Source organism: Anolis sagrei, chromosome 1, assembly GCF_037176765.1.
Source record: "Anolis sagrei isolate rAnoSag1 chromosome 1, rAnoSag1.mat, whole genome shotgun sequence".
Taxonomy (NCBI): Eukaryota; Metazoa; Chordata; class Lepidosauria; order Squamata; family Dactyloidae; genus Anolis; species Anolis sagrei.
This window is the reverse complement of record NC_090021.1, coordinates 330,750,919-330,776,645: the sequence shown is the minus strand read 5'-3', so window position 1 is coordinate 330,776,645 and position 25,727 is coordinate 330,750,919. Positions and strand designations below refer to the sequence as shown.

At 39.9% G+C, this 25,727-nt stretch overlaps 1 protein-coding gene across 1 annotated transcript in view; it reads left to right on the top strand.

The window, feature by feature from the left end:
- SYNE2 (spectrin repeat containing nuclear envelope protein 2) overlaps window positions 1–25,727 on the top strand; it is a 343,575-nt gene that overhangs the window by 87,259 nt on the left and 230,589 nt on the right. Inside the window, exons 13-24 of the mRNA XM_067468497.1 lie at window positions 6,587–6,699; window positions 7,677–7,833; window positions 11,632–11,728; window positions 13,105–13,292; window positions 13,384–13,548; window positions 15,590–15,745; window positions 17,075–17,257; window positions 18,632–18,766; window positions 20,391–20,546; window positions 21,677–21,894; window positions 24,038–24,113; window positions 24,582–24,700. Coding sequence (XP_067324598.1) covers window positions 6,587–6,699; window positions 7,677–7,833; window positions 11,632–11,728; window positions 13,105–13,292; window positions 13,384–13,548; window positions 15,590–15,745; window positions 17,075–17,257; window positions 18,632–18,766; window positions 20,391–20,546; window positions 21,677–21,894; window positions 24,038–24,113; window positions 24,582–24,700 — 1,763 coding nt within the window. The remainder of the gene's footprint in view (window positions 1–6,586; window positions 6,700–7,676; window positions 7,834–11,631; window positions 11,729–13,104; window positions 13,293–13,383; window positions 13,549–15,589; window positions 15,746–17,074; window positions 17,258–18,631; window positions 18,767–20,390; window positions 20,547–21,676; window positions 21,895–24,037; window positions 24,114–24,581; window positions 24,701–25,727) is intronic.

Sequence of the window (25,727 nt, the reverse complement as noted above, 5' to 3'; positions counted from 1 at the left end):
TGCCTTCTTTCACACTCTCAGAAAGCTTCAGAAAGTTACATTTTGGACTATAATTACAAGACAGATTCTGGAAGCTGTTATCTGAAAAGTCACTTTCCCAGACTTTGTACACACCAGTATGGGAAGTTTGATTTGTTCTTTCCTTGTCTCTGCAGATATAATGCCATTGTTCACAGCCTCCTTGCTTCTGTAGTGCTTATATTTGAATAGTGACAATTAATTGTTAATATTTTATTTGTGCACATAAAAAAGATACAAAATGATTAAAAGACACAATATGGATCAAACAGATTGCAGACTAACATGTATATCCAGGTTTAATGGAACTTTCTCCAAACCAGCAAATAATAATAATAATAATAATAATAATAATAATAATAATAATAATAGCTGCAAAAGGCCACCTTACTGGGATCTGCACACATTATTTGCTGATACATCACACAGTCCTAGACACTGAATCCGACGTGTGATTCAGTACAACAGGCAGCAGAGTGATCTTGTTTGCTGTGGACTCATCTTGTTGTGTTTCAAATAATAATAATAATAATAATAATAATAATTATTATTATTATTATTATTATTATTATTTATATTCAGCTTTATGTCCCCGGAGGGACTCAGAGTGGATTACAGTTTTATGGAGACAACAAGAACATAAAGTACACAGACAATGGAAAAGGCCTTTCCCTTCCATCTTTGGTTTCTGGAGGTGATGCTCAACTCCGGCCATAGGGAGGTGCTCTTGTTCAATTTTTCCATGCTGAGGATCCTTTTGTCCATAGACTTCTCTGATTGTGTTGCATAGGGTGCCCTTTTACCTGCTTGTTGAGGTGGTACCTATTGATCTACTTCATTACATGCCTATGAATTGCTAGGTAGGCAGAAGCTAGGGCTGATAGCCAGGAGCTCACCCTGACTCATGGCTTTGAATTGCTAACCTCCCGGTTAGCAGATTTCCTGCAGCTAGCAGTTTAACCTGCTGTGCTACTGCAGCCCTTAAGCTCGTGTGATGCCAAAGAGAAAAAATCCATTATAATAAATGGGAAATACTTTGTTTTCTGATTTGTGAATGATTACTGTATTTTACTGTATTAGTTTATTTATTTCCTGCCTTCCCCCAAAAGATGGGACTGAAGGCAGATTACAATGTTGTGTTGCATGATATTGGAGGAGGAAGCAATTTGCTAACCGGACAGGAAAACTTGATACTTCCAGGAATCTTTTGAAAGCTATGAGAATATCAACATTTAGATTGCAATGCGTACAACAAAATATATAAGAAATGATAGAAGCGAAAGCGCATGTGTGAGAGGACAATGTGAAAAACTGAAGGCACACAAAGTCAAGACTAGAATCAACACTGTTACACTTCTTTGAGAGCTCAATGCTGTGAAATCCTGTGATTTGTAGTTTGGAGAGGCACCAGCATCCTGACAGTGAAAGCTAAAGACCTTGTAAAATTACTATTTCTGTGCTTCCATTGCATCAAATCATGGTGAGCGGCGATGCCGCAATGGCTTAAACCTTGTTCCAGCTGAACTGCTGACCTGAAGGTCGGTAGTTCAGATCCACAAAATGGGGTGAGCTCCCATCTGACAGCTTCAGTTTTTCATTCTGTGACATGAGAGAAGTGTCCAACAGGGTGGTAAAACATCTGGGCATCCCCTGGGCAACGTCCTTGCAGATGGCCAATTCTCTCACACCAGAAGCGACTTGCAGTTTCTCAAGTCACTTCTGACACGGAAAAAAGTCAAGTCATGGCAGTTTTAAAAAAAAGTTAAAGTGGTATCAAACTGCATTCTTTCTATAATGTAGATAATATACCCTTATGTGTTGTTGAAGGCTTTCATGGCCGGAATCATTGGGTTGGTGTAGGTTTTTTCGGGCCTTTTTCTCAACAAAAGTTTGCTCTAGGCACTGTCAGGACATTATATGCTAATCAAGGTGGTCAGTTGAAACATTCACACCTAGCTCCAGCAGACAAGAGTCCTTTGTCTCACCCTGGTCATTCCACAGATATATAAACCCTTTTTCCTAGTTCCAATAGACCTCACTACCTCTGAGGATGCATGCCATAGATGGAGGCGAAACGTCAGGAGAGAATGCCTCTAGACCATGGCCATATAGCCCGAAAAAACCTAAAACAACCAATATACCTTTAGACAACCAAAGATGATGGGTGAAATCCAATATAAAGTCTGCTTTGAGCACACTGATTAAAATGGATAGGACTTGTTATTCACAATTAAAAACCCATTGATCCCAGTGGGTCTGCTCTAGATAAAACTAACATTAATTTAGCTCGCAGTTTTATAACTAAGGAGTAATTGATTGAGAACAACACACACTCCTACTTTCCAAGTGTGTTAATGAACAGGCATCTGATGCTAAATTGCATTGTTACAGATTGATGGTTCTAACTTCCAAGAAAGAAATATCAGAAGGAGTGGGGGAAAAGCAAATTAATTCCCACTAACTGGGGGCAGTGAAGCATGTGCCATCACGCCTGTTGGGGTATCTACTAATTGACTTGCCAAGAAGGAAGATTAACGAAGGATTAATTAAGAGTTAATAATGGATTAATTAAGAATTGAGAAAGGTTATAATGATTCCCCTATTTCATCTTGAGAGTAATGAAATCTAGAGGCAACGAGGAACTTCTTATGTTTTCAGAAAAGGGGCAAAGAATTAGAAAAGGGACATAAGAGAAAAGCAGTGCTTGGAAGAAGCCTTTTGGATTGCAGATCTCAGAATCCACATTTAGCATGGTGACATGTAGCGCCTGGGGGATTTTGGGATTTGTAGTCCAAAAGCTCTCAAGAGAAGTGAGACTTCTTTGGGTAAAAGAATCCTAGCTATGAGGCCAACAGTTTTGAAACTTCAAATTAGCCATTAAAACTTTCAAAACTGCCTATTACAGGGAAAAACAGCTGATTCGTAATCCATCTAAAAAACGGACATGTGCTTTCCATCTCAAGCTCTGAGGATTACCTGGGAAGGAATCCCACTGGAGCATTGCAGCACACCCAAATACCTGGGAGTTACCCTGGGCCGTATTATGACCTACAAGAAGTGCTGCTCGACTATCAAACAAAAAGTGGACGCTAGACATAATATCATATGGAAGCTGACTGGCACAACCTGGGGTTCACAACCAGACACAGTGAAGACCTCTGCCTTTGCACTTTGCTACTCTGCTGCTGAGTACACATGCCCAGTGTGGAGCACATCTCGCCACACTAAAACAGTGAATGTGGCTCTTAATGAGACATGCCACATTATCACAGGATGGAAAAATTACACTGTATAGCTGATACTGTACCACCTGACATCCGCTGGGAAGTAACAGCCAATAATGAAAGGACCAAAGCAGTGACATCTCTGGCCTGTTCCCTGTTCTGATGTCAGCCAGCACGCCAATGCCTTTAATCAAGAAATAGCTTTCTAAGATCTGCAGAGATACTTACAGGAACACCTCAGCTAGCAAGAGTCCAAAAGTGGCAGGCTAAAACCCGGAACTTCAATCAGTGGCTGGTACTAGATGAGAAACTCCCTCCTGAGTACATAGAAAACCGGGCGACCTGGAAGGCGCTGAACAGACTATGCTCTGGTATCATGAGATGCAGAGCCAGTCTTAAGAAATAGGACTACAAAGTGGAGTCTGTGACATGCGAGTGTGGAGAAGAGCAAACCACAGACCACTTACTACAATGAGGACTGAGCCTCGCCACATACACAATGGAGGACCTTCTTAGAGGGACACCAAGGCACTCCAAGTGGCCAGCTACTGGTCAAAGGAAATTTAGTATAATGCCAAGTTTTTAACTTTGTTTGTGGTTTTTCTGTACATTATAACTCAATTTGCTTTGGACACGATAAATAAATAAATCCCATTGGAAAGGGATATGAGCTTTGGGAAGGGGCTTGGAGTATGGGCCCAGTACCGGCATTAGGTCCAGGTTAGAAGCATCCAACCCTAAGAGAAAAAATAAATGCAAAGCCAGCCTTAAGAAATGGGGCCACAAAGTGGAGTCCATGACATGTGAGTGTGGAGAAGAGCAAAACACAGACTACCTACTACAATGCAACCTGAGCCCTGCCACATGCACAATGGAGGACCTTCTTATAGCAATACTAGAGGCACTTCAAGTGACCAGCTACTGGCCAAAGGAAATTTAGTATGATGCCAAGTTTTAAAATACATTACAGCTATACCCTCAGTTTGCTCCTGATACGATAAACAAAACGAATACCATTAAAACTGATACAGTGACAGAGGTTTTGCCTTTGGTAGTTTATCTAAATTGGATGGAGTTACTAAATACTTTCATTAGTTTTTGGGAAGAACCAGCTGAAATTTCTTGGTCCTCTTGCCTTAACCAGGAAGCTAAAACAGCCTGCTGACGTAGTGTTGCTTGCTTTCTTTTCTAGGCCAGGCGTCTAGAGCGTAATTGCAGTTTTGCAAGCTGATATCCAGGGAGGAGAAAAGGTCAAGGGATTAAGTCTGGGAAAGAATAGGCCTGCCAAAGGAGGGGAGTGCGTGAGAGGATAACCTCGATCACGTGCACACTGCTGCCAAGCCTTGTGTATAAGACTGCAAGAGAAAGGAAAAGCAGGATTCTTCTCATGCTTTTATAAGTTGGAATGAAGTTTCCTTTTTTCAGGCACCCAGTAGTGTTCCGAAAACAGAAGGCAAGTGACTCCCATGTAGAATTGACTCATTGAATGAAAGGCTAGTTGGTCACTGGGTCAGTAAGGGCCAAATATCACATGAAGCCACAGGGAGGAGGGAGCAAGCTTGTTTTCTGCTGCCCTGGAGACTAGGACACAGAACAATGGCTTCAAACTACAAGAAAGGAGATTCCATCTGAACATGAGGAAGAAATTCCTGACTGTGAGAGTCATTCAGCAGTGGAACTCTCTGCCCCGGAGTGTGGTGGAGGCTCCTTCTTTGGAAGCTTTTAAATAGAGGCTGGATGGCCATCTGTCAGGGGTGATTTGAATGCAATATTCCTGCTTCTAGACAGGGGGTTGGACTGGATGGCCCATGAGGTCTCTTCCAACTCTTTGATTCTATGGCCAAATCCATGCTTCTACCTTCTTATTTTAAAAACAAGTCGATTGTAGTTCCAGTTTGGTTCTCAGTGGAAATGCTTATATCCCAAACACCTTTCCAGGCTTGGAGCAACTGGTCTCTTGTGAAGTTAATGTATTGTCAAAGGCTTTCATGGCTGGAATCACTGGGTTGTTGTAAGTTTTTTGGACTGTATGGCCATGTTCCAGAAGCATTCTATCCTGCTTCCATACAGCCCCCAAAAAATTAGAACAGCCCTCTTGTAAAATTATTCCAAATAGCCAGAGTATGGAAAAGTAGCCTTTACAGGGTACAACTTTTAGACAAAGGAAATCTCCATAACCTTTTGGAAAATGGCTTTCATAACCTTTTGGGGAAACCAGGAATATTTTGGAAAGGCACAACCTTGTTAGAGACTGTAACTTTTTGTAAAGTATGATCTTCCTGAGAAGAATTAATAACTCACTTGAATCAACCTTTTCCTTAGTGGTAAATAATATTAATGCAAGGCAATTTAGGTTTCTCAGCTGTTAGTCTGATAACCTAGATATCTTTTTGGACTGTTAGGAACAAAGATATGCCAATGCATAAAAAACATACAGCAGAGTTTCAGAAGGGTTTCTTTCAGTTTCCTAAAAACATCTTCTCTCTCTTAAACATCTTGGTTTAAATCATTCTCTCAAGAGACAAAATAAGTAGTCTTTGTTAAAATAACATAGTTGGTTTACTCACAAACTTTATGTATTCAGTATACAGTTATGTTGCATATCAATCTAGTTACAGATAGATTTGAAATAGTTTCTCTGTGCAGATAACACAGGGCACCTTTCTTATAATCAACAGTCTAAAACAGTGGCTCCCAACCTTTGGTTCTCCAGGTGTTTTTGACTACAGCTCCCACAATTCTAAATAGCTGGTAAAATGGCTGGGATTTCTGGGAGTTGAGGTCCTAAACACCTGGAAGACCAAAAGTTAGGAACTACTGGTGTAAAACATCTCTGTACTCTGAGAGTCTAATAGAGTCTCTGTCCTCTAATGTATTCTGTCTCTACTGACTTCTAAAAGCATACTGTTTCTAAAATGGAGTCTGAAGCTAAAAATGGAGTCTGAGTCTGAACAATTCCAGATCTGGTCACATGGTTTGCAGTCCCTCCCACAACATAGAATTAAGGAAAACGGCATACCAATACACACACACATATAATACAGTAAGCAATCTGAATTATATACAAACAAATAACTGGTATAGGAGGCTTATAGAAGGTTGCTATTTCTAGTAACTCACTGAATCCCTCAGCCTGTTGGTCATGCTGGCCAAGGGACTTTAGGAATTGCAGTCCAAACAACTAAGTTTCCTAAATTCTGCTGTTGGCCAAGCTGCCTGGGGCCAGTGGAAACCGGAATGGCCTGACCATTTCTTCCTGCAGTAAGACAATATTATGATCCTTGCGATTTCATGTGTTGCTCTTTTCTCCTATGAAAATGTATTGATTGTGCTCTTTCTTCTAGGGCTTGATGGTCTATTTTGACCAGCACTTGGAGACCCTGCTGTCCTTTGAAAACAGAGATGAGATAGGCATGCCACTAGTACCCCATCAAAAGCTGGAAGAAATTAAAAAACGGTTAGTCTTTGTCAGAATCCTCCTTTTATCAGCCATAAAGGGTGGGAAGCTGCAGTTTAGTTGCAGATAAATGATTGCTTTTGCCAAATTTGGCAGCTTGCTGGCTGGAGAGCAATATTGCTGATGGACTTGCCTGGTGCTCTTGATGGTGGCTGTGGGTTAAGGGAATTTTAGTTTGGTTCCCAACCTTCCCAATGCCATGACCCTTTAACACAGTTCCTCATGTTGTGGTGACCCCCAACCAAAAATTATTTTCATTACTACTTGATAACTGTATTTTTGCTACTATTAGAAATCATAATGTAAATATCTGATATGCAGGATGTATTTTCATTCACTGGACCATATTTGGCACAAATACCTGCCACATCCAAATTTGAATACGGGTGGGATTGGGAGTGTGGGATTGATTTTGTCATTTGGGAGTTGTAGTTCCTGGGATTTATAGTTCACCTACAATCAAAGAGCATTCTGAACTCTGCCAACAATGAAATCGAATCAATCTTGGCACACAGAACTCCCATGACCAACAGAACATACTGAAAGGGTTTGGTGGGCATTGAGCTTGAGTTTTGGAGTTGTAGTTCGCCTACATCCAGAGAGCACTGTGAACTCAAACAATGATGGATCTGGACCAAACTTGGCATGAATACTCAGTATGTCCACTGGTGGAGTTTGAGGAAAATAGATCTTGACATTTCGAAGTTGAAATTGCTGAGAGTTATAATTGACCTACAATCAAAGAGCACTCTGAACCCAGCCCACAATGAATCTGCACCATTCATTGAATACTGGTGGGGTTGGGAGGGGGCTGTTTTTGAATTCTGGGAGTTGAAGTTCACCAACACCAAACAGGAAGAGAAGGAAAGGTGGAGAGATCTCCAGCCTTCTCTCCCAAAGGGGTTCTTAAGACCATCAGGTGCTATCATTTGGTCACTTTTGTCTCATCTTCTTTAAATGTTTTGGCTGATTTTCAGGTTCGGCAACATTCAGATGACGGATTACAGCATCCTTGTGGAATACTACAACTTATTCTGCTCAGCTATCTTGGAGGAACTGATCTCTAAGCTGAACATCTGGCACATCAAGTATGGGACCAAGGAAGAGGTTGAGGCACTGCTTTCAGACTGGCAGGCAAGTCTTTACCCAATTTCTGGGTAGCTTTGTAACTGGTCTGTTTGGAGGATACAAACTATTCAGTGTATCAGTAGAATCATATTTTACAACAGGCATGAGCAAACTTCCGCCCTCTCTCCAAGTGTTTTTTGGACTTCCGCCCCCACAATTTCTAACAGCTAGTAGACTGTTAGGAATTGTTGGAGTTGAAGTCCAAAACACCTGGAGGGAGGGCCGAAGTTTGCTTACAAAAATCTTCTTTCACAGCCTGATTTCTTCCATCTGTAGTAACAGTGTAATATTTACAGTAATTTTATTGTGGTCTGATGCTTTTTTCCAATGTTTATACGTATATGATTTTAACTAATTTCTTGTATTTGTTGCATAGTTTAACATGTTTACATTGTATGCTTTAGATTATATATTACTTGTTACTGCTACAAAGTTTACATTATTTTTTGAATTAGTTTTGTTGTAGACTGCCTTGAGTTCATTGGATATCAGGCAGGGTAAAAAGTAACAGGACTGCTGTGCATTATTACATTCAAGTTTTTGGTGTTAACTGCATTTGTAATTGCAACAGTTACTAGATGAATTAAGCAGCTTTCAGTCTAAAATAGACATCCAGTAGATGTCACTGTAAAGCAATAGATAGTTAACATCAGCAGATTGGAAAAATGTCATTTCCCCCTCCCAAACAAGGGATACGACATACTTTGAAGTCTAAAATTTTGAGAACAATTTTATTCTCCCAATATTTTAGTGCAAGGTTGGAAAGGAAAGAAGGGGCTTAATTCAAACTGTCCCTACTAGTCCCTATTTTAGGTTCATTAATGTCATTGCAAAGACAGGAAGGGCCCAGAGGGGAATGTAGTTCAAATGCCTGCAAAATAGGAATACACAAATGATATGTCCATTCAGCCACTGTTCAAAATGCTCTTGAACAGTGCTTCTTAAACTTTTTCCACTCATGACATCCTTCTTTACATGACTCCAGGTATCTAAGTATCAAAATGTTTACTGATAATAAATTAGTACTGTAATGGTTACAAATTTTGGTCAACTTTAGATTTAGTTTGGTTATTTGGGGTGCTGATTCAGAAAATTGCATTGGATAGACCACATCAGCTCTAACTTCTGATACAGAACATATACCATCCAGTTGTCCCCATCTGCTTGCCCACAGAAAACCATATTCAATAATCTAGAGCCGATGTGGTGGTAGTAATCTTTCATGCGTAGTCAACTTCTCCCGTCCCAACATCTCTGTTGCCCCAGCACTATAAAAGGGTTTTGGGAGACCAGTCCCTCTTGTTGCCGTGTGGTTTGTAATGGTGAGGCCTCGGACCATATTTTCATTCTTGCAGACCACTGGTGGTCCATGGACCACTGGTTGGGAACCACTGCTTTAAATGTTGCTAGTTTTTGGGACCCCAACATTGAGCTAAGGTGATGCTCAGGTTTAAGAAACAGAAGAGAAGTCCATCGCTTTATCAGTATCCTTCCTGGTTGCGATGAATGTGAGAATATTGGTGGAAGGGATATTAATTGACCCAAGATTTATGTACCTTGCAAACCAGTCCAGAACTCACCTTCGTTACTTTTCATGACATTAACCCAATGAACACTGCCATTTCTCAGTGTTAACAAATGCCTTGAGTTTGTATCTAAGCTTTGATTTGAAAGCTGCAAGCACTTCTGCTCTAAAGGCATTACATAGCTGCCATCTCTACTGTCATTTTCTCCTACCCAGGAGTTGTAGTTCAAAGTCCTCCCCAGAAGGATATTGGGAAGTTGTGATAGGCAACCAAAATATTAAACGGATTGTGGCAACTTACTTGTGATGACCACTTACAACATCTGGTGACTTTTAGATTAAGAAAACGAGAAGTGAATAGAGGTATAGTAGAAGGATATGGTATGAAGAAAGTAGATAGGAGGAGGTTTCTCTTTCATAATGTTAGAACTGGTGAATGGGAGAAGATTCAGGACAAAGAAAAGGAAGTACTTTTTCACACATCATTTATTTGAACTGTGGAATTTGTTTCCAAAAATATAATTATGGCTGCCAACATTGACAGTTTGAGAAGTGGCCTGGATAAAATCATGGAGAAGAAAGTCATCGGTGGGTAGCAATCAGGAGCCCATTACCATACATAATTGTGGAACTATTAAACCACTTTAAACTGCCATGGTTCTATGGTATATTTAGGGAAGAGCCAAAAGAAAACTCTCAACCAAGGATCATTCTTGTAATGCCTCCCCAAAGTACAAACCCATAGTTAGCACAGCAGGTTAAACTGCCAGCTACAGAAAATCTTGCTGATGGGAAGGTTGGCAGTTCAAGCCATGGGTTGAAGTAAGCTCCTGCTGTCATCCCTAGCTTCTGCTTACCTACAGTTCAAAAACAGCAATGTGAGTAGATAAATAGGCACCACTTTGACGGGGAAGTAAAAGGTACTCTTGAAGACATGCTGGCAATTTGATCAGAAAGGCATCCATGGACAACAGGCTCCTTGGCGTAGAAAAATGGAGCAACAACACCTCCTCATGGCCAAGTCGAGCACAGCCTCCAGATGCCGGAGATGAAAATGAGAGAAGCCTTGCCTTTGTCTATGTATTGTCTGACTTTGTTAATTGTATAATGTCATTGAATGTTTGCCATATATGTTATTCTGTAATCTGCCCTGAGTCTCCACAGGGAGATAGAGCGGAATATAAATAAAATGTGTATGTGTGTATGTGTATCTTGTGTCAGAAGCAACTTGAGAAACTGCAAGTTGCTTCTGGTGTGAGAAAATTGGCCATCTGCAGAGACATTGCCCAGGGAGATGTCCAGATGTGTTACCATCCTGTGGGAGGCTTCTCTCATGTCCCAATAGAGTATATTTGTTGTTGTTGTTGTTGTTGTTAAACCCAGGATTCCATAGGATGGAACCATAGCAGTTAAAGTGGAATAATAGCACTATAATTGTGTTGTGTGAATGAGCTCCTTGATGGCTAATTCAGCTTCAGTACCAGCAGGAATATCCTTCTGTATATGTGAGTTGCCAAAGATGGAAAATGCCATAACACTCTATGGAGCTCCCCATAGGCAACTGATTCTCCATGGTGTGAACAGAAACTATATCACAGTTTTGTCGTTCTCTATTGGGAGGAAGACAGAATATAAATTAAAAATCAAGTAAATACATTTGGTCTCATCCAAGGTGCCTCTTCAGAGATTTGCCATATATCAGTCATGGGATATTTTGCAGGAGAAAAGCATCAGGGCAGCTTCTGTAACAGCCAAGGGTGTAGACATAAATTAAGTGTACATATATTACCCAAGGTGTGGTGCCTCATAATTCAGAAAACAAGGACAAGACAAGAAAATATGAAGGAGGGTTGTTGTGTCGCATCATAAACGGGAAGGAGAGAGTGAATGCCAAACAAATAGGAAAATGTTTCATTTTCTTTCCCTCCTACATTTCAGAGATTTTATTTTTTGGTTTCTAAATTAAAAATAGAATTGTCTAATGTATTGTCGAAGGCTTTCATGGCCGGAATCACTGGGTTGTTGTAGGTTTTTTCAGGCTATATGGACATGTTCTAGAGGCATTCTCTCCTGACGTTACACCTGCATCTATGACAGGCATCCTCAAAGGTTGTGAGGCCTCACTACCTCTGAGGATGCTTGCTATAGATGCAGGCGAAAAGTCAGGAGAGAATGCCTCTAGAATATGACCATATAGCCCGGAAAAACCTACAACAACCCAGACTTGTCTAACTATTTCTGTATTAGCAAGCATTCATTCTTTTTTTTTAATTGAACAGGATTTTATTGAAGAAAAGGAATTTGTTGGTCAACTAGAAGCTGCATTTCAAACCTGTGAAAAGAAGAAGAACAGACTCATCAGGACTTCTGTTCTAGGTAACTGATCATAAGTGCCCTAATCTGTGCTTTCTTTCTACCCAACTTTCTGTATTTTGTCTGTTGCTTATGTAGTCGAAACTACACTACATATGCTAGGATGCAATGGAACAATGACTTCAAACGACAGGAAAGGAGATTCCACCTGAACATTAGGAAGAACTTCCTAACTGTGTGAGATGTTCAGCAGTGGAACTCTCCTCCCCAGAGTATGGTGGAGGCTCCTTCTTTGGAGACTTTTAAACAGAGGCTGGATGGCCATCTGTCAGGAGTGCTTTGAATGTGATTTTCCTGGCTTCTTGCCAGATTGGGGTTGGACTGGATGGCCCATGAGATGTCTTCCAACTCTGTGGTTCTATTAATAATGGATATATTTACTTATGAGTTGCATTTAGGTCACCACTTTCCTCCAATGAACTCAGAGCAGTGTACACTATTCATGTCTACTTCGTGCGCAAGTTAGATCAGGTTTTTGGTAGATAAGGTCATCAAACAAATTAAACAGGAGGTCCCATATCTCCCAAATCCAAGTCTGACACAAGAACCACTTTTCCACCCTGCTCTAGTTGAAGCTTAAATGTGAGTTTAAGTCCCTGATCACTAACCTATTCACCGAAAAACCTTTGGCAAGATACTCTCTTTTCAATCAGTCAGTCAATCAATCTGTTTGTTTGTGCTAGCCAAAGGTCTTGATAGAGAGCCAAAAGTACGGAGATACCCACCAAAATTGTTGTCAAGCTCATATGAAGAAACAGTTCAAATTAACAGATGGTTTTCTGATATGAAAATCAAATTAATACATTGAATCTTAATGACAATTTGCGGTAATTTTATCTAGCTCTCTCTTTCTTTTTAAATTAATTTTTAATTTTAAAAATGTAATACACTGAGCATATACATTACAAACTTATACAAATACACATACACACATCTCTCCCTTTCTTATCTTTTTTGCAACCAATGCAAAAAAGGTGATTTAATATGTTACATAATTGTTGCAGTCACTCATCTAAAGTGGAACTGATTTTAGAAGTCACTCTCCTTTGTTGTCTGTTTCTCAGCTGCAAAATGGGTATAATTGGTAACTTGCTTCATATAATTGCACAATTAGTCAAGGCTGGGATGAACTTCGTGCTCTAATATTTCTTTTTCATGTCAGGAGCGACTTGAGAAACTGCAAGTTGCTTCTGGTGTGAGAATTGACCATCTGCAAGGATGTTGCCCAGGGGACACCTGGATGTTTGATGTTTTACCATCCTTTTGGGAGGCTTCTCTCATGTCCCCACATGAGGAGCTGTAGCTGACAGAGGGAGATCAGCCCGGTCTTTCCATTTACTATATAAATGATCAATGACAGAGTATTGTATACATTCTAGGAGTTGACCCTGATGACATAAACAAACAATTTAAGATGCTAGAATCCCAGATTTCAAGATGCAAAGAGTACATATACAATGTGAACGAAACTCTTCAAAAGAAATTATCATCCTGGGCTATCTATACGGAGAACATCCAACTACTAAAGGAATGGCTGGAAAAGACGCGGAAAGAGCACCCCAAAAAGGTACATTGGCATGGCTCCTGCATTTTTAATTTGTTTTTCACTTTAGGGATGGGCAGTAAGCATTGTTGTCTGTGATGTTGTTACTCCATAGGTTCCCACTGAGACCCTGGCAACCTGGAACTCTAGACACGGATCTCTAAACGAAGCTGGGAACTTTCTGATTGAATGCAGCAACGAGGAAGTGGGATCAGTTGTTTCGGCAGAACTCAAAAAGCTGAACACAAAATGGGCTAAACTTATAAAGAAGACACAGTTTGTGAGTTGTCACAGATATTTTCCTTCTTCTTTATTACTTTGCTTGAGCCAGACATGATTTAGACTAGGAAGATTGGGGTTCAGAGTCACCTGAAAAACTCAGAGCACATAATTTCCGCCCTGAAAATACAAGGTGCCATTGTGGGCATCTTCAGGTTGGGTTAGAAATAAAACTATAAAAACTCCTTCATTTTTCATACAAGACTGATACGTATACAAAATTTAAGAGGTTGTATGACTGCAGTTCCCATCAGTGCCAGTGATGAGGGATTATAGGTGATTAGGCTTGTGCATTGATTCATTTTGGTTGGATTTCTTTGGACACTTCGGCTTGTTGAGCTGGTTTGGTTATCCGTAATAGCAAGGACGCAGCTGCCATGCTTTTTTTCTCCCGAAACAGCCTACATGGCTGCTGGGCATGGCTTCTTCCCTTTTATTCGGGAGTATGTGGCACATGCTTCCTTAACCCCGTTGCTCAAACCTAGGCTTCCTTGAAAGGAAGAAAGGAAAGGATCCCAGGATCCGCCAGTTGGTTGGATCTTCCCAGATCTTTCGGCTGCCTAGCTGAAAACTGATATTTCCATTAGCCAATTTTCAGGAGGCTCCCCAAAATGAATCTGGATGCCCAACAAAATTTGAATTCCAAAAAAGGATCGTCTTGCATCTGAATTGCACAAGCTTATTTATTTATTTATTTGCTTTATTTCTATACCGCATTTTTCAGCCTGATAAGGCGACTCAATGCGGTTTACACAATGAAATTATCACAATAACATCAATGCTATCACAACAATATCCTAAACAATTAAAACACATCATATACAGCAACAAATCAACAATCATTAACAATTCATAACACCTCAATATGAAATCAGATCCGTTCTCGTAATCCTTGTGCCATTCCTGAGATCAAATTTTACCATTCTCCTATATTCAGTTGCACTGATTAGCCAAACGCTTGTTCATAGAGCCAGGTCTTAACCTTCTTCCGAAACGCCAGCAGCGATGGGGCCTGTCTGATGTCTACAGGTAGGGCATTCCATAGCCGAGGGGCCACCACCGAGAAGGCCCTGTCCCTCGTCCCCGCCAACCGCGCCTGTGACAAGCTTATAGGATATACAGTCTAAAAGAAGCTGGGACACATTTCCACTTTGTCATCTATATAAATAAAAATGTAATGCTTGTTTATGGGATTAACATAAGTCATAAACCACTGGACGAATTGACATGAAATTTGGACACAATATACCTATCAGGCCAACAAGTGACCATTACTCATTAAAAAAGCCTGAAAGACACAGCAGAAGGGACTTAAAAAGCCAAAAAAGCAAAAAGACACTACAGCACATGTGTAAAACAACTCCCCCTGGCCAAACACACACACAACAGCATATCCACACTCTCGTCTGGACTACAGCTCCCAGCATCCCCTAGACCAGGCCCTTTAGGAGAGGAGGATGATCCAAATGCACTGCTTCCAAGCTGCAAGCTTTCTTCTCCTTGGATTTCTTTGAGAGCATCCCAATCCTTGCAGATTTCCAATTTCCTATTCTTGGACTGCAACTCCCAGCAATCCTCCAGATAGATAAGATAGATAGTTTAGATAGAGATAGATAGATATGTAGGTAGGTAGATAAATTGATCAGGAGGACTGCTGGGAGTTGCAGTCCAATAACAGGTAGAGAAGGAAGAATGGGGAGAAAGGGGAAGGGAAAGAAAAGGGGGGAAGGAAGGGAAGAGGAAGAGAAGGAAAGATTGAGAGAATGAAAGAAAAAAAGGGAAGGAAGGAGAGAAAGAAAGGAGGAGAGAAAGAGGGCGGGAAGGTTGACCACAGCAACGCGTGGCGGGTACAGCTAGTAATATATATATAAGGTTAACTCGTGACTGCAGACAACTTTTGTCATTCTTTTTCTGTATTAACTTTAGATCTGTAGCTATATACATTCTAGTAGGAGTTTTGGTGACACAAGTAACTTCTCCTGAGATTAATGAACAAAATTGAGAACTTTGAGGCTATAACAAATATTTTATGATTTTTATAGGAGATGAGATTGCTGAGGATGCAGCAGGAGGAGATGTGTTTACTGTCTGACAACGAGAATGCTGATTCTCCTCCAGTGAAAGCAGAAATTGGCATGCCCGGGCAGCAAGTGAATGTCTCAGATGAGGCTCTTGAGAGCCACATTGAGAGTATGAAGGTAAAGAATACCAGAGTTTCAGCACTGAAATTATTTGCAGTATTCAGATTTAAGTCCTGGCACTTGCAGTTTGTTTGGCTTATATATCTCAGTATATGAATGGAGGGGACAGAAGGAATAGGCACATGTACATCCACTCAAGGTCAGTCCTGCCTCTAGACCAGTGGTTCCCAACCTGTGGTCCATGGACCACCAGGCCAATTAGGTTAGACAAAAATGATGAAGACTATTTTAAACAGTGTATTTTACTATTGAGACAAAGGTTTTTAATGTTTATGTATGCATATAATGAATTCTTGTCCTGGCATTGAATATTTGCCATATATATGCTGTGCTCCATCCTGTGTCCCCTTCGGGGTGAGAAAGGTGGAATATAAATGTCTAAAATAAATAAATAATAACTGTAATTTTGCTACAGTTATGAATCATAATGTAAATCTCTGATATGCAGGATATAGTTTCATTCACTGGACCAAATTTGGCACAAATACCCGATATGCCTAAATTTGAATACTGGTGGGGTTGATTTTGTCATTTGGGATTTGTAGTTGCTGGGATTTATAGTTAACCTACAATCAGCATTCTGAACTCCACCAATGATTGGTACACGGAACTCCCACGACCAACAGAAAATATTGGAAGTGTTTGGTGGGCACTGACCTTGGGTTTTGGAGTTGTAGTTCATCTAACTCCAGAGAGCACTGTGGACTCAAACAATGATGGATCTGGACCAAACTTAGCATGAATACTCAATATGCCCAAACCTGAATACTGTTGGAGTTTGCGGAAAATAGACCTTGACATTTGGGAGTTGTAGTTCCTGCGATTTATAGTTCACCTACAATCAAAGAGAATTCTGAACCCCACCAATGATAGAATTGGGCCAAACTCCCCACACAGAACTCCCATGACCAACAGAAAATACTGTGTTTTCTGATGGTTTTTGGTAACCCCTCTGACACCCCCTTGCGATTCCCCCCCAGGGGTTCCGACCCCCAGCTTGCGAAACACTGCTTTACATGTTGGAAACCACCCTGAGTCCCTTTGGGGAGATAGGGAGGTACACAAATAAATATTATTACTATTATTATTTATTATTTACAGTATTTGTATACTGCTTTTCTCACCCCGAAGGGGACTCAAATACTATTATTGTTAATGTTATTGTTATTATTATTACGACTATCTGTTGCCCTTGATAGAGTTGTATCAACAGATGTTTTAGGACATCACAATCCAGAGAGAAAGAAAATAACTTTGGTTGAAAAGGAATTGTATTAAACATCTCTCTCTTTTTGTTGTTGTTTTCTTGCCTTTTTGTCTTCCTAGGTTCTCCCAGCTGCTCCTTGCTCTGACTCCATTGCACCTGAAGTACCTGAAGCCTTTTTGTTACAGCAAGAGATCAAACTGAACTTTGAGGATTCTCATAAGAAGCTGGAAGCTACTGTTTTAAAAGCTATGCAACTGGTTTGCCATGAAAAGGGTCCTGAGAGATCAATGTCCAAATATGAGGTGAGTTAACCCATTACTCCTTAGTCCATATTATTATTATTATTATTATAGTATTATAAGAGGGATTTCCTCCTGACCATTAAAGGTACATTGAAAACAAAGAATGTTAAAAAAGAATCAAATACATTGCATTTGAATTATGCTTCAAGAATGAGACTTTTATCGTGCTTTTTCAAGGAGATTTGGACAGGATCTCCTGATACCGTCATCTTGTAATTGCAACTCTCCAGGGTTTTCCTATTACTTCTTTTCTCTTTTTCTTACTGGCTTTTTAAAAGAGTGACTTGTTATACCAGGAGCCATCTATCTGGAAGGACCTTGATAATATTTGGGCCGCAATCCTTTAAGATTCATTACAAGTGCTAGTTTTGTGGTCACTAAATATTTTCACTGGTTACTGTACACATTTACTTATTGCAGCTGGATTTTGGAATTCAGAATTACAAAATGTGTTAGGTGTATTTGAAGCATAAATAAAGAAACTTGAATCAAATAGATTAAGAGACTATACAATATATTTTCATAGAATCATAGAATTGGAAGAGACCTCATGGGCCATCCAGTCCAACCCCCTGTGAAGAAGCAGGAAAATCGCATTCAAAGCACCCCTGACAGATGGCCATCCAGCCTCTGTTCAAAAGCCTCCAAAGAAGGAGCCCCCACCACACTCCGGGGCAGAGAGTTCCACTGCTGAACAGCTCTCACAGTTAGAAAGTTCTTTCTCATGTTCAGATGAAATCTCCTTTCTTGTAGTTTGAAGCCATTGCTCCTCGTACTCATTTCCAGGACAGCAGAAAATAAGCTTTTGTTATTGTTTTATGTAGTGGCTTTACATTCTGATACAGTTTACTGCTAATGCAAAAAAAGGAAACTCAACCTGAATAGACTTAACACTGGTTGTATGCTAAATCTTCCTATCTTGTCTGGTGCAGAGGGTGATCTTCTATGATCTGCATCCTCCCTGATATATACATATTTCCATTTGCAAAGTTTAGGACATGCACCACAAGTATAGTTATACCGCAAATGGAAATAATTGTCTCTTTTGAATTATCACGCACTGCAATTATACTTCTGGGGATTTCTGGGAATTGTAGTTGAAGAAAGCATCTTTTCCAAGCTCTGTTTTTGCATTTGGAAAAGGGAATTAATTTGAGCCCATCTGATTGCTAGCTAGGAATGGGTTCCTTGTCCCCAGCAGTCGGTCCAAATGAGCTCCTTCAAACTCTGTTCCTTCTTTAGAGCCCAGTCGCACATCCTTTACTAATACTCACTGCATGGAAAGAGCCCTCGTCCCTTCCAGGCATTCATCTATTTTTAGGCAGGTTTTATGTTTTAATTGCCGCTCCATAATTTTATGCCACTACCTTCCAGGAAGCTTTTAGCATCTTGGATGCTGGCATCCTTGGCGAGTTTTTGAAAGCAGCAGAACAATTGAAAGACGTTTCAGCCGCTCACGACAAAGCCGTGGTGGAGGAAAAGAGCAAAGATGTCCGTGAGAGATGGGAGGTGAGAAAATGTACCTGGGAGAAGGAAAGCTGTCTTAATCAGATCAAAACCACTTGAGCACTTTCTCATTACATTTGATTTTTGAAGGCCTTTTTGATATCCCCTGCATGTCATAGTTGTTGCAGTTTGTGTATGCGTTCAGACCAGCAGAAAACTTAATCCAAAATGAGCAACACAAAATAGATGAATGAAGAACTTAAAATTTACTCTTGAGTATCAGAGTCTCAAAAATGCAAATACAGCAACTTCAACACAAACAGTCACAGTCTTCCTTTAGACACTTACACATAGTCCTTTGCATTACTTCATGCATATGCTGTCCATCACAAGAATACATTTTCTTTCTTGTGCAGAGAAGGCAACAATTGCAGTTTCAAAATGAGCTGCAAGTCAAGAGCTTCTGCCCTGGAGCAAACCTTCAGTAAGCCCAGTGTTACATTCCAAACACTCTACAATTATACTCTTAGGGAGTAGCCCAGAACCAGTTAGGGTTAGTTAGCCCAATTACACAACCTGAGAATTGTGATCAATCAAGGTAAGTTATTTTAACACACACATGGTAGTGATCCTGTAGGAACTTAGTCCATGTGTCTTAATAATAGTGGCTAGTTATTTCCTTGAGGCTGGGTTGGCTAGTGTTATTGCCTTGAGCCTCGGTTCAATTTCTGTCCCAACCGTGAAGCCTCACCAAGGAGCCCTGCGGAAGTTACCACAACCTTCATCACCAAAGTTTCTCTTGCACAAATAAACACATGGAAGAACCATGAACTGTGCATCACAGAAGAGGAGGTGGATCTATGTGCTATATCATTGTAGGCTCTTCCAGCACAACTCGATTTCCTCCTGATACAGAGAATGTGTGCATATGCAGAAGTATAACCACAGACCTTCCCTGCTTGCTTTCCTTTCTATGCAGTCCTGTTGAAAAGTGACACCAGAAGGCAATGAATTTTTTCCTTCTGTCCCAATATTTCTTGCATTACAGATTAACACTGAAAATCATTCACACCTAGAGCCTTTTATATTTGATGTGTTGCATACTCACGGTAACTTCACCGATTCCTTACTGAAATTTAGAAATTTCATTAAGATACAGATTTTTTTTGAGATTGAGGCAATGCTCTCATCCACCCTTCCATGATGAAAAAGAGTTCTGTGAATACCATTGGTTGCTAAAAAGACAAATTAAAGCAAATCGGGCATGAACAATTAGCAGCTAAGATGACTAAACAGAGGCTGAACTTATCCTTCCCTGTATATTGTTGGTTGAAGAGTTAGAGCAACCATAATAATCATGTGGTTCACTGACCTGAAAGCAGACCTTCTAATATTTTCATGCAGTTTTCTAGTGACTTTTCGGGTGTATGATTTTCCTCTAAAATTTGCCACTATGCACCCTGTTTTCTTTGGGAAAAGGCAAAATGTGGATGGTTAATCTGTGGATACAGAATCCATGGATATAGAGGAGTGAGAGTACATGTAACAGTATGGAGAAACATCTCAGTCTTGTGCCCAATTGTTGTGATATCAAACTGCTGTTCTGACTCTGCCCCTCAAAATAGTTCTCTTGCATGCTTCTTTATTAATTGCTGATATTCCTTAACATGCTTTTTGTTTTCCACAGGCAGCTCGCAGAGAAATCATATCCTATATTCAGTTTAAGATGGAGTTTGAAAGAGGGCAATTGAATAAAATGTTTACCAAGCTGAATAAGCAGATAAATAAAGAGAAGAGGCTGCTTAACGCAGGGAGAACGAAAGGACTTCTTGAAGAACATGAGGTATTTTCCATAGTAATGTTTTGCTCTTTTTGGCTTCTCAGGAACAGAGCTTAGATCATAAAACCATTTTACACTCTAGGATAACTGAGACCCAGACGTCTAAATAGTAATCTGTTTAGGCCAGTACTGTTCACATGGACAGGCAACAAAACTTTAATTAGAGAGAAGGCCATCTTCCTTGGTTCTGCTCCCTGATGGGCTTTTCAATTTGAGATGGCAAGAATGAGGTCATATTGTTTGTTATGTAGAATATGGTATGATAAGCAAAGGAAATGGTATGACAGGAAGATTAAAGAGAAGATTTGCCTGGGGAAATTGTGACACATTTTAATGTTATGGTCACAGCCGCATCCTCACACCATAACCATAATTGTGTGTACTCCGAACTCAAATAATAATGACTTCTACCACCATAATTCAGAATTCTTCCCTAGGACAAATCGACCTTGGCAAATCATGTGAATTAAGCACCAATTTCCTTTAGTATATATAATTTACTTTGCTATTATTTTGAAGCATTTTTCTCGTCTTGGGATGAGATTGATGGCTAAATCCTTCAGATTGTACTCCATTCAAGGAGCCTGAACCACAGCTATGTTCTTTCTCAGCTATATTATTTTGTTGTTGTTTACAATTGTGATTGTTTTTTATATTTTATCTGATGCTTTTAATTTGATTGTGTTTTATCTGTAATTTTTTGGGCTTGTCAAGGGATGGTAAGTCACCCCGTGTCCCCTTGGGGAGATGGTTGGAGAAGTATAAAAATAAAGTTGTTGTTGTTGTTGTTGCTGTTGTTATTATTATTATTATTATTATTATTATTATTATTAACACCACACTGTCCTCCTCCCTTTGGCCACTTATTCATCTCTGAAGTTTCAGCAGACATTTACAATACATTGTTTATTAAATGTATGAGTTAGAAATTCGTATTTTAAACAGAAATCTAGGCTGACTTTATGGTGACTTTGGCACACCCCAGTTCACTTTGTCAAACACTAGTGTTAGTTTCACTATTTGGGGGCTTCTAAGATTTTTTTAGGATAGTATTGCAGAGTCTTTTAACATCCAGTTAAAAAAGATTTCATGTATCCAACATATGGAGTTTTTAAATTTCTCTATCCATTTAGGACATGTTTTCTCAGCAAGGCAGGATGGGCAAGTTGAACACTTGCTTACAAGCAATGAAAATGATGAGTGAGAGAATAGCCATAGAAGAAAACGAGTCTGAAACAAAAATGCTGGTTGCAGAATATGAGCAGAGGAAAGAAGACCTTCAGAAACGTGCATCAGCTGTTTATAATGCCCTGGTGTCTAGGGCTTGTGAGGATCTTTCATCAAAAAAAGGGTAAATATTTTGAGTAACCACTATGGAACTGCTTCATGGGGACTTTATAGATAGCTGGGTCTGGTGCAAATTGTATTGATGTTGTATGAGAGCCTCTGAAGGTGAATTAGGCTTAGCTATAACTGAACTAGGAAAACCCAGAAAGTCCTAGATTTTGCTCCTCTTCTTCCTGAGAATTTTTATATCAGCTCTCCAGGTTGATTTATTTTAACCCAGTTCGGGGTTTCCATAAGTCAAGTGACTGGAGTTGCAGAATTATAGACTTAGAAATGACTCCAAACCCTATTCCAGTCCAACCCTATTCTGCCATGCAGGAATGCACAATTAAAACACCTACAATAGATGGCCATCCAGCCTCTGTTTAAAAACCTTCAAAGAAGGAGACTCCACCATATCCTGAGGCAGCAATTCCACCATTGAACAGTTCTTACCAACTAAAGAGCACACACACACATGATTGGAAATAATAGGAATCAAAACTTTTCAATCAGTCTATATGTACCCAGAGAGAGAGAATGCAGAAACTATTCCAACTGAAAGGATTAATTAAATTTTAGAGATATTCTTATGGCTACATTTCAGTAGCAGATCGGATCACCCACAGGATTGAGAACCAATGTTCCAGCATATTTTTATTTTAAGCAAGAGAATTTTCTTCAACTTGTAGAATGAGGAACAAGCCCATTCAGAAGTTGGAAAACTGCTAAATGATGGTGGTGTAGAAGAGGATGATATGGTGTAAACCCATGGAGTGGATTGGGATTGGGACAGTAGGGTTCCTCGAGACATCATGGAAACAGGCCACATTCCCTTGGGATATTTCGAAGATTATAGTCCAAAGAAGGGAATGTGGCACCATGAGGCCAACTTACATAACCATCAATGTATATACAGGTATATTTGTACAGTGGCTGAGAACAGGAAGGGATAATTAGCCCTCTCTGTACTGTATTGTTCTCTCTGGCAGGCTTTTTCCAAATCTTGGAAAAACTGTTTCGGGGTTACAACTTTCAGAACTCCTTGTAAGCATGACCACTGGAGATACATTGGGAACACTAGTCTCGTGAAGTATATCTTCCAGTCTCATGCTGTTTCTTATGTACAGGGTAAAAGACTCCGTGCCCCTTTTCCCCACAGAAGGAAAAGATGTTGAGGTGTGTATATTTGCAGAAAGCACTATTAAGCAGCAAGTCTTCTGACCTCCTTGTGAGTTTCAGCATCTCTCAGATGTTTTATGTAGATGACAACCAAACAATTGAACAGAAAGATTACATAGGTGTCTATTGTGTGTTTTTTCCCCACATATAAAATGTGTGCACAAGTGATTTGATTGTTGGACTAGGATTCTGAGAGATCAGGATTCAAATCCATGCTCAGCCCTGGAAAGCCACTGCATAGTCTTGGGCAAGTCACTTTCTCTTAAAGCAGTGGTCCTCAACCTGTGGTCAGTGGATCACCAGTGGTCCGCAAGAACGAAAATATGGTCCGCGGTTTCACCATTACTATACCATTGCCTAGAAACTACACGACAATGAGAGACTGGTCTCGTAAAACCCTCTTATAGTACCAAGGCAATGGGGATGCCTGGAGGGGAGAGGCTGACTACCCATAAAAAATTACTACTATCCCATCAGCTCTATATTATTAAATATGGTTTTCTGTGGATGACCAGATACTGACTACTTGATGGCATATGTTCTGTATCCGAAACTACAGCTGATGTAGTCTATCCCATGCAATTTTCTGAATCAGCACCCCAAATAACGAAACCAAATCAAAAGTTCACCAAAAACTGATTCGTAATCTTTTTGGTGCTAATGTTGGAGAGTGGCCCCTGGTCAAAGTGGGCACTGGTCAAAAAAAGGTTGGGAACCACTGTATTAGATGAAGGCAATGACAAACCCCCTCTGAACAAATCTTATCAAAAAAAAGTTCAACAGATTGGTTAGACAAATCTCAGGTTGATAAGATCAACAAAAGAACAAACAGGCACTCAATTTAAATTTGTGACAGAAAGTAGAAATGTATACTTTAGCTACTTAGAGATCTCAGTGATAATATATATGGACCTTAGTAAAATACACAGTTTGATAAGCTTGAAGTTTTATTGTTTTGCACCAATCTGTTTATTTTTAAATTCCAGCGGTAAAACACTAGCTTCTGCCAATGGGGAAAAGGCATCTTCTCAGTCTGCCTATGATGGTCTTTCTGCTGAAAAGGTAAGGCATTTGAAGGTACTCAAGGGCTGTCTTCAATGTGAAATTGGATAGGATTGGCAAAATTATGCCATATTATTATTACTGGCAATCCTCCATATTTGTTAGTTTAACTTCTGCAGATTTTATTGTTTGCAAATTTTATTTATCTAGGAATAATAATAGTAACAACATCAACAACAATAGCAACAGCAACAAAAATCATGATGATAAGAAGAGTTGTTGTTCTTGCCATTGTAGCTGACGGAAACTGAAGTTTGGATCCAAAAAGTTACTTTTCCAAGATCAGAGATCCATAATCCCAATAAATCTTCTAGTTTTCATGTTTAAATAATATTTCCATGAATGTAGTGAGGCTTCATGGATGAAGCCTCCTCACCCTATTCTATTGAGAACTGGTAGGTTTTAATTGTATTTACTATACTCTGTCATTTCAAAACAATTTCCATTCTTTCCCACTCTACCTCCCAGGACCCATCGAGTATTTCCAGTATAAAAATGGAAGCAAAAGAGAAAATTCACAATGGAAAACATCATGCAAAGAAGAGTAGAAAAGATGAAAGCTTGGATCTAGAAGTCTTAAAAGAGAGGTACTTTTCAGTCTGTGATGGACATAGGTGGCTGCCTTCTTCTGGAGTTTTGGGCACCATTACTTTTCTACTCCTAGAGACTTCCAGGAGTAGTCATTGTCCTTATTTTAGCTTTTTTTTTCTCCTCAAGTTTTTTGATCAAGTGCAGGAGCTTCAAGGGGTTTGGGAGGTTCAACTGACCTTCAGGCTACAGTGGTGAGAAAATTGGGTCTTTGCTCTGCATGTGGCTCTCATGATATTTTTTAGGTTTCATGGGACCTTTCAGCTCCCCAAAATCTTAGAGGGCATTTAAAAAATTATAACCCTTTTCAAGTGGGCCTCTCTTGAAGGTGAGCCAGTGTGGTATAGTTCTTTGAGTATTAGGCTGGGACCCGGGAGACCACAATTAGGATCTCTTTTCAGCCACGGAAGGCTAATGTCCAATGTTCCAGCCATCTAACAATTTATTTCAAAGACAAGCTTCTCTGAGGGTAGGCAGTGCATTCTCCCAACTCCTGGAATTTTCTCTCCTCTGATTTTAAACAAACACTTTACAAAAAGATTAATCACAACATTTATGAGTTAGCAGCTATCACATTGATACCCCAATATCCACTATACGCTGTCCCCTGTCTCTTGGTGCTACTTATGATGCTGAAATATAGTCTTGTATTCCAGAAAAATGCATAACACTAGCACTTTCAATTTTAAACAAGGCAGTATGTCTCATTTTGAAGCAGATTGCTATGTCTGGGAGGCTTCTAGGAGAATTCATTTTTAAGCCAGGTGTATACATCCTGTATACTTTTTGGCCACCTGCACCATGCGACTTTGGTACGACAATCTCAAGTTGAAAGCAAAAGTAGTTATTTGATGCCCTTCTTTAACCTTGCCTTTCCTCTGAACAGGTCTGCAACCTGCTTTGCACCCCAGCCAGAAATCACCTTGCACTCAACACCAACCAGAATTCCAAAAGCAGTAGTAAAACAGTTTATTGGGGGGGGGGGGGGGAAGCACACATAAAAAGAAAAAATTCAATAGATAGAGG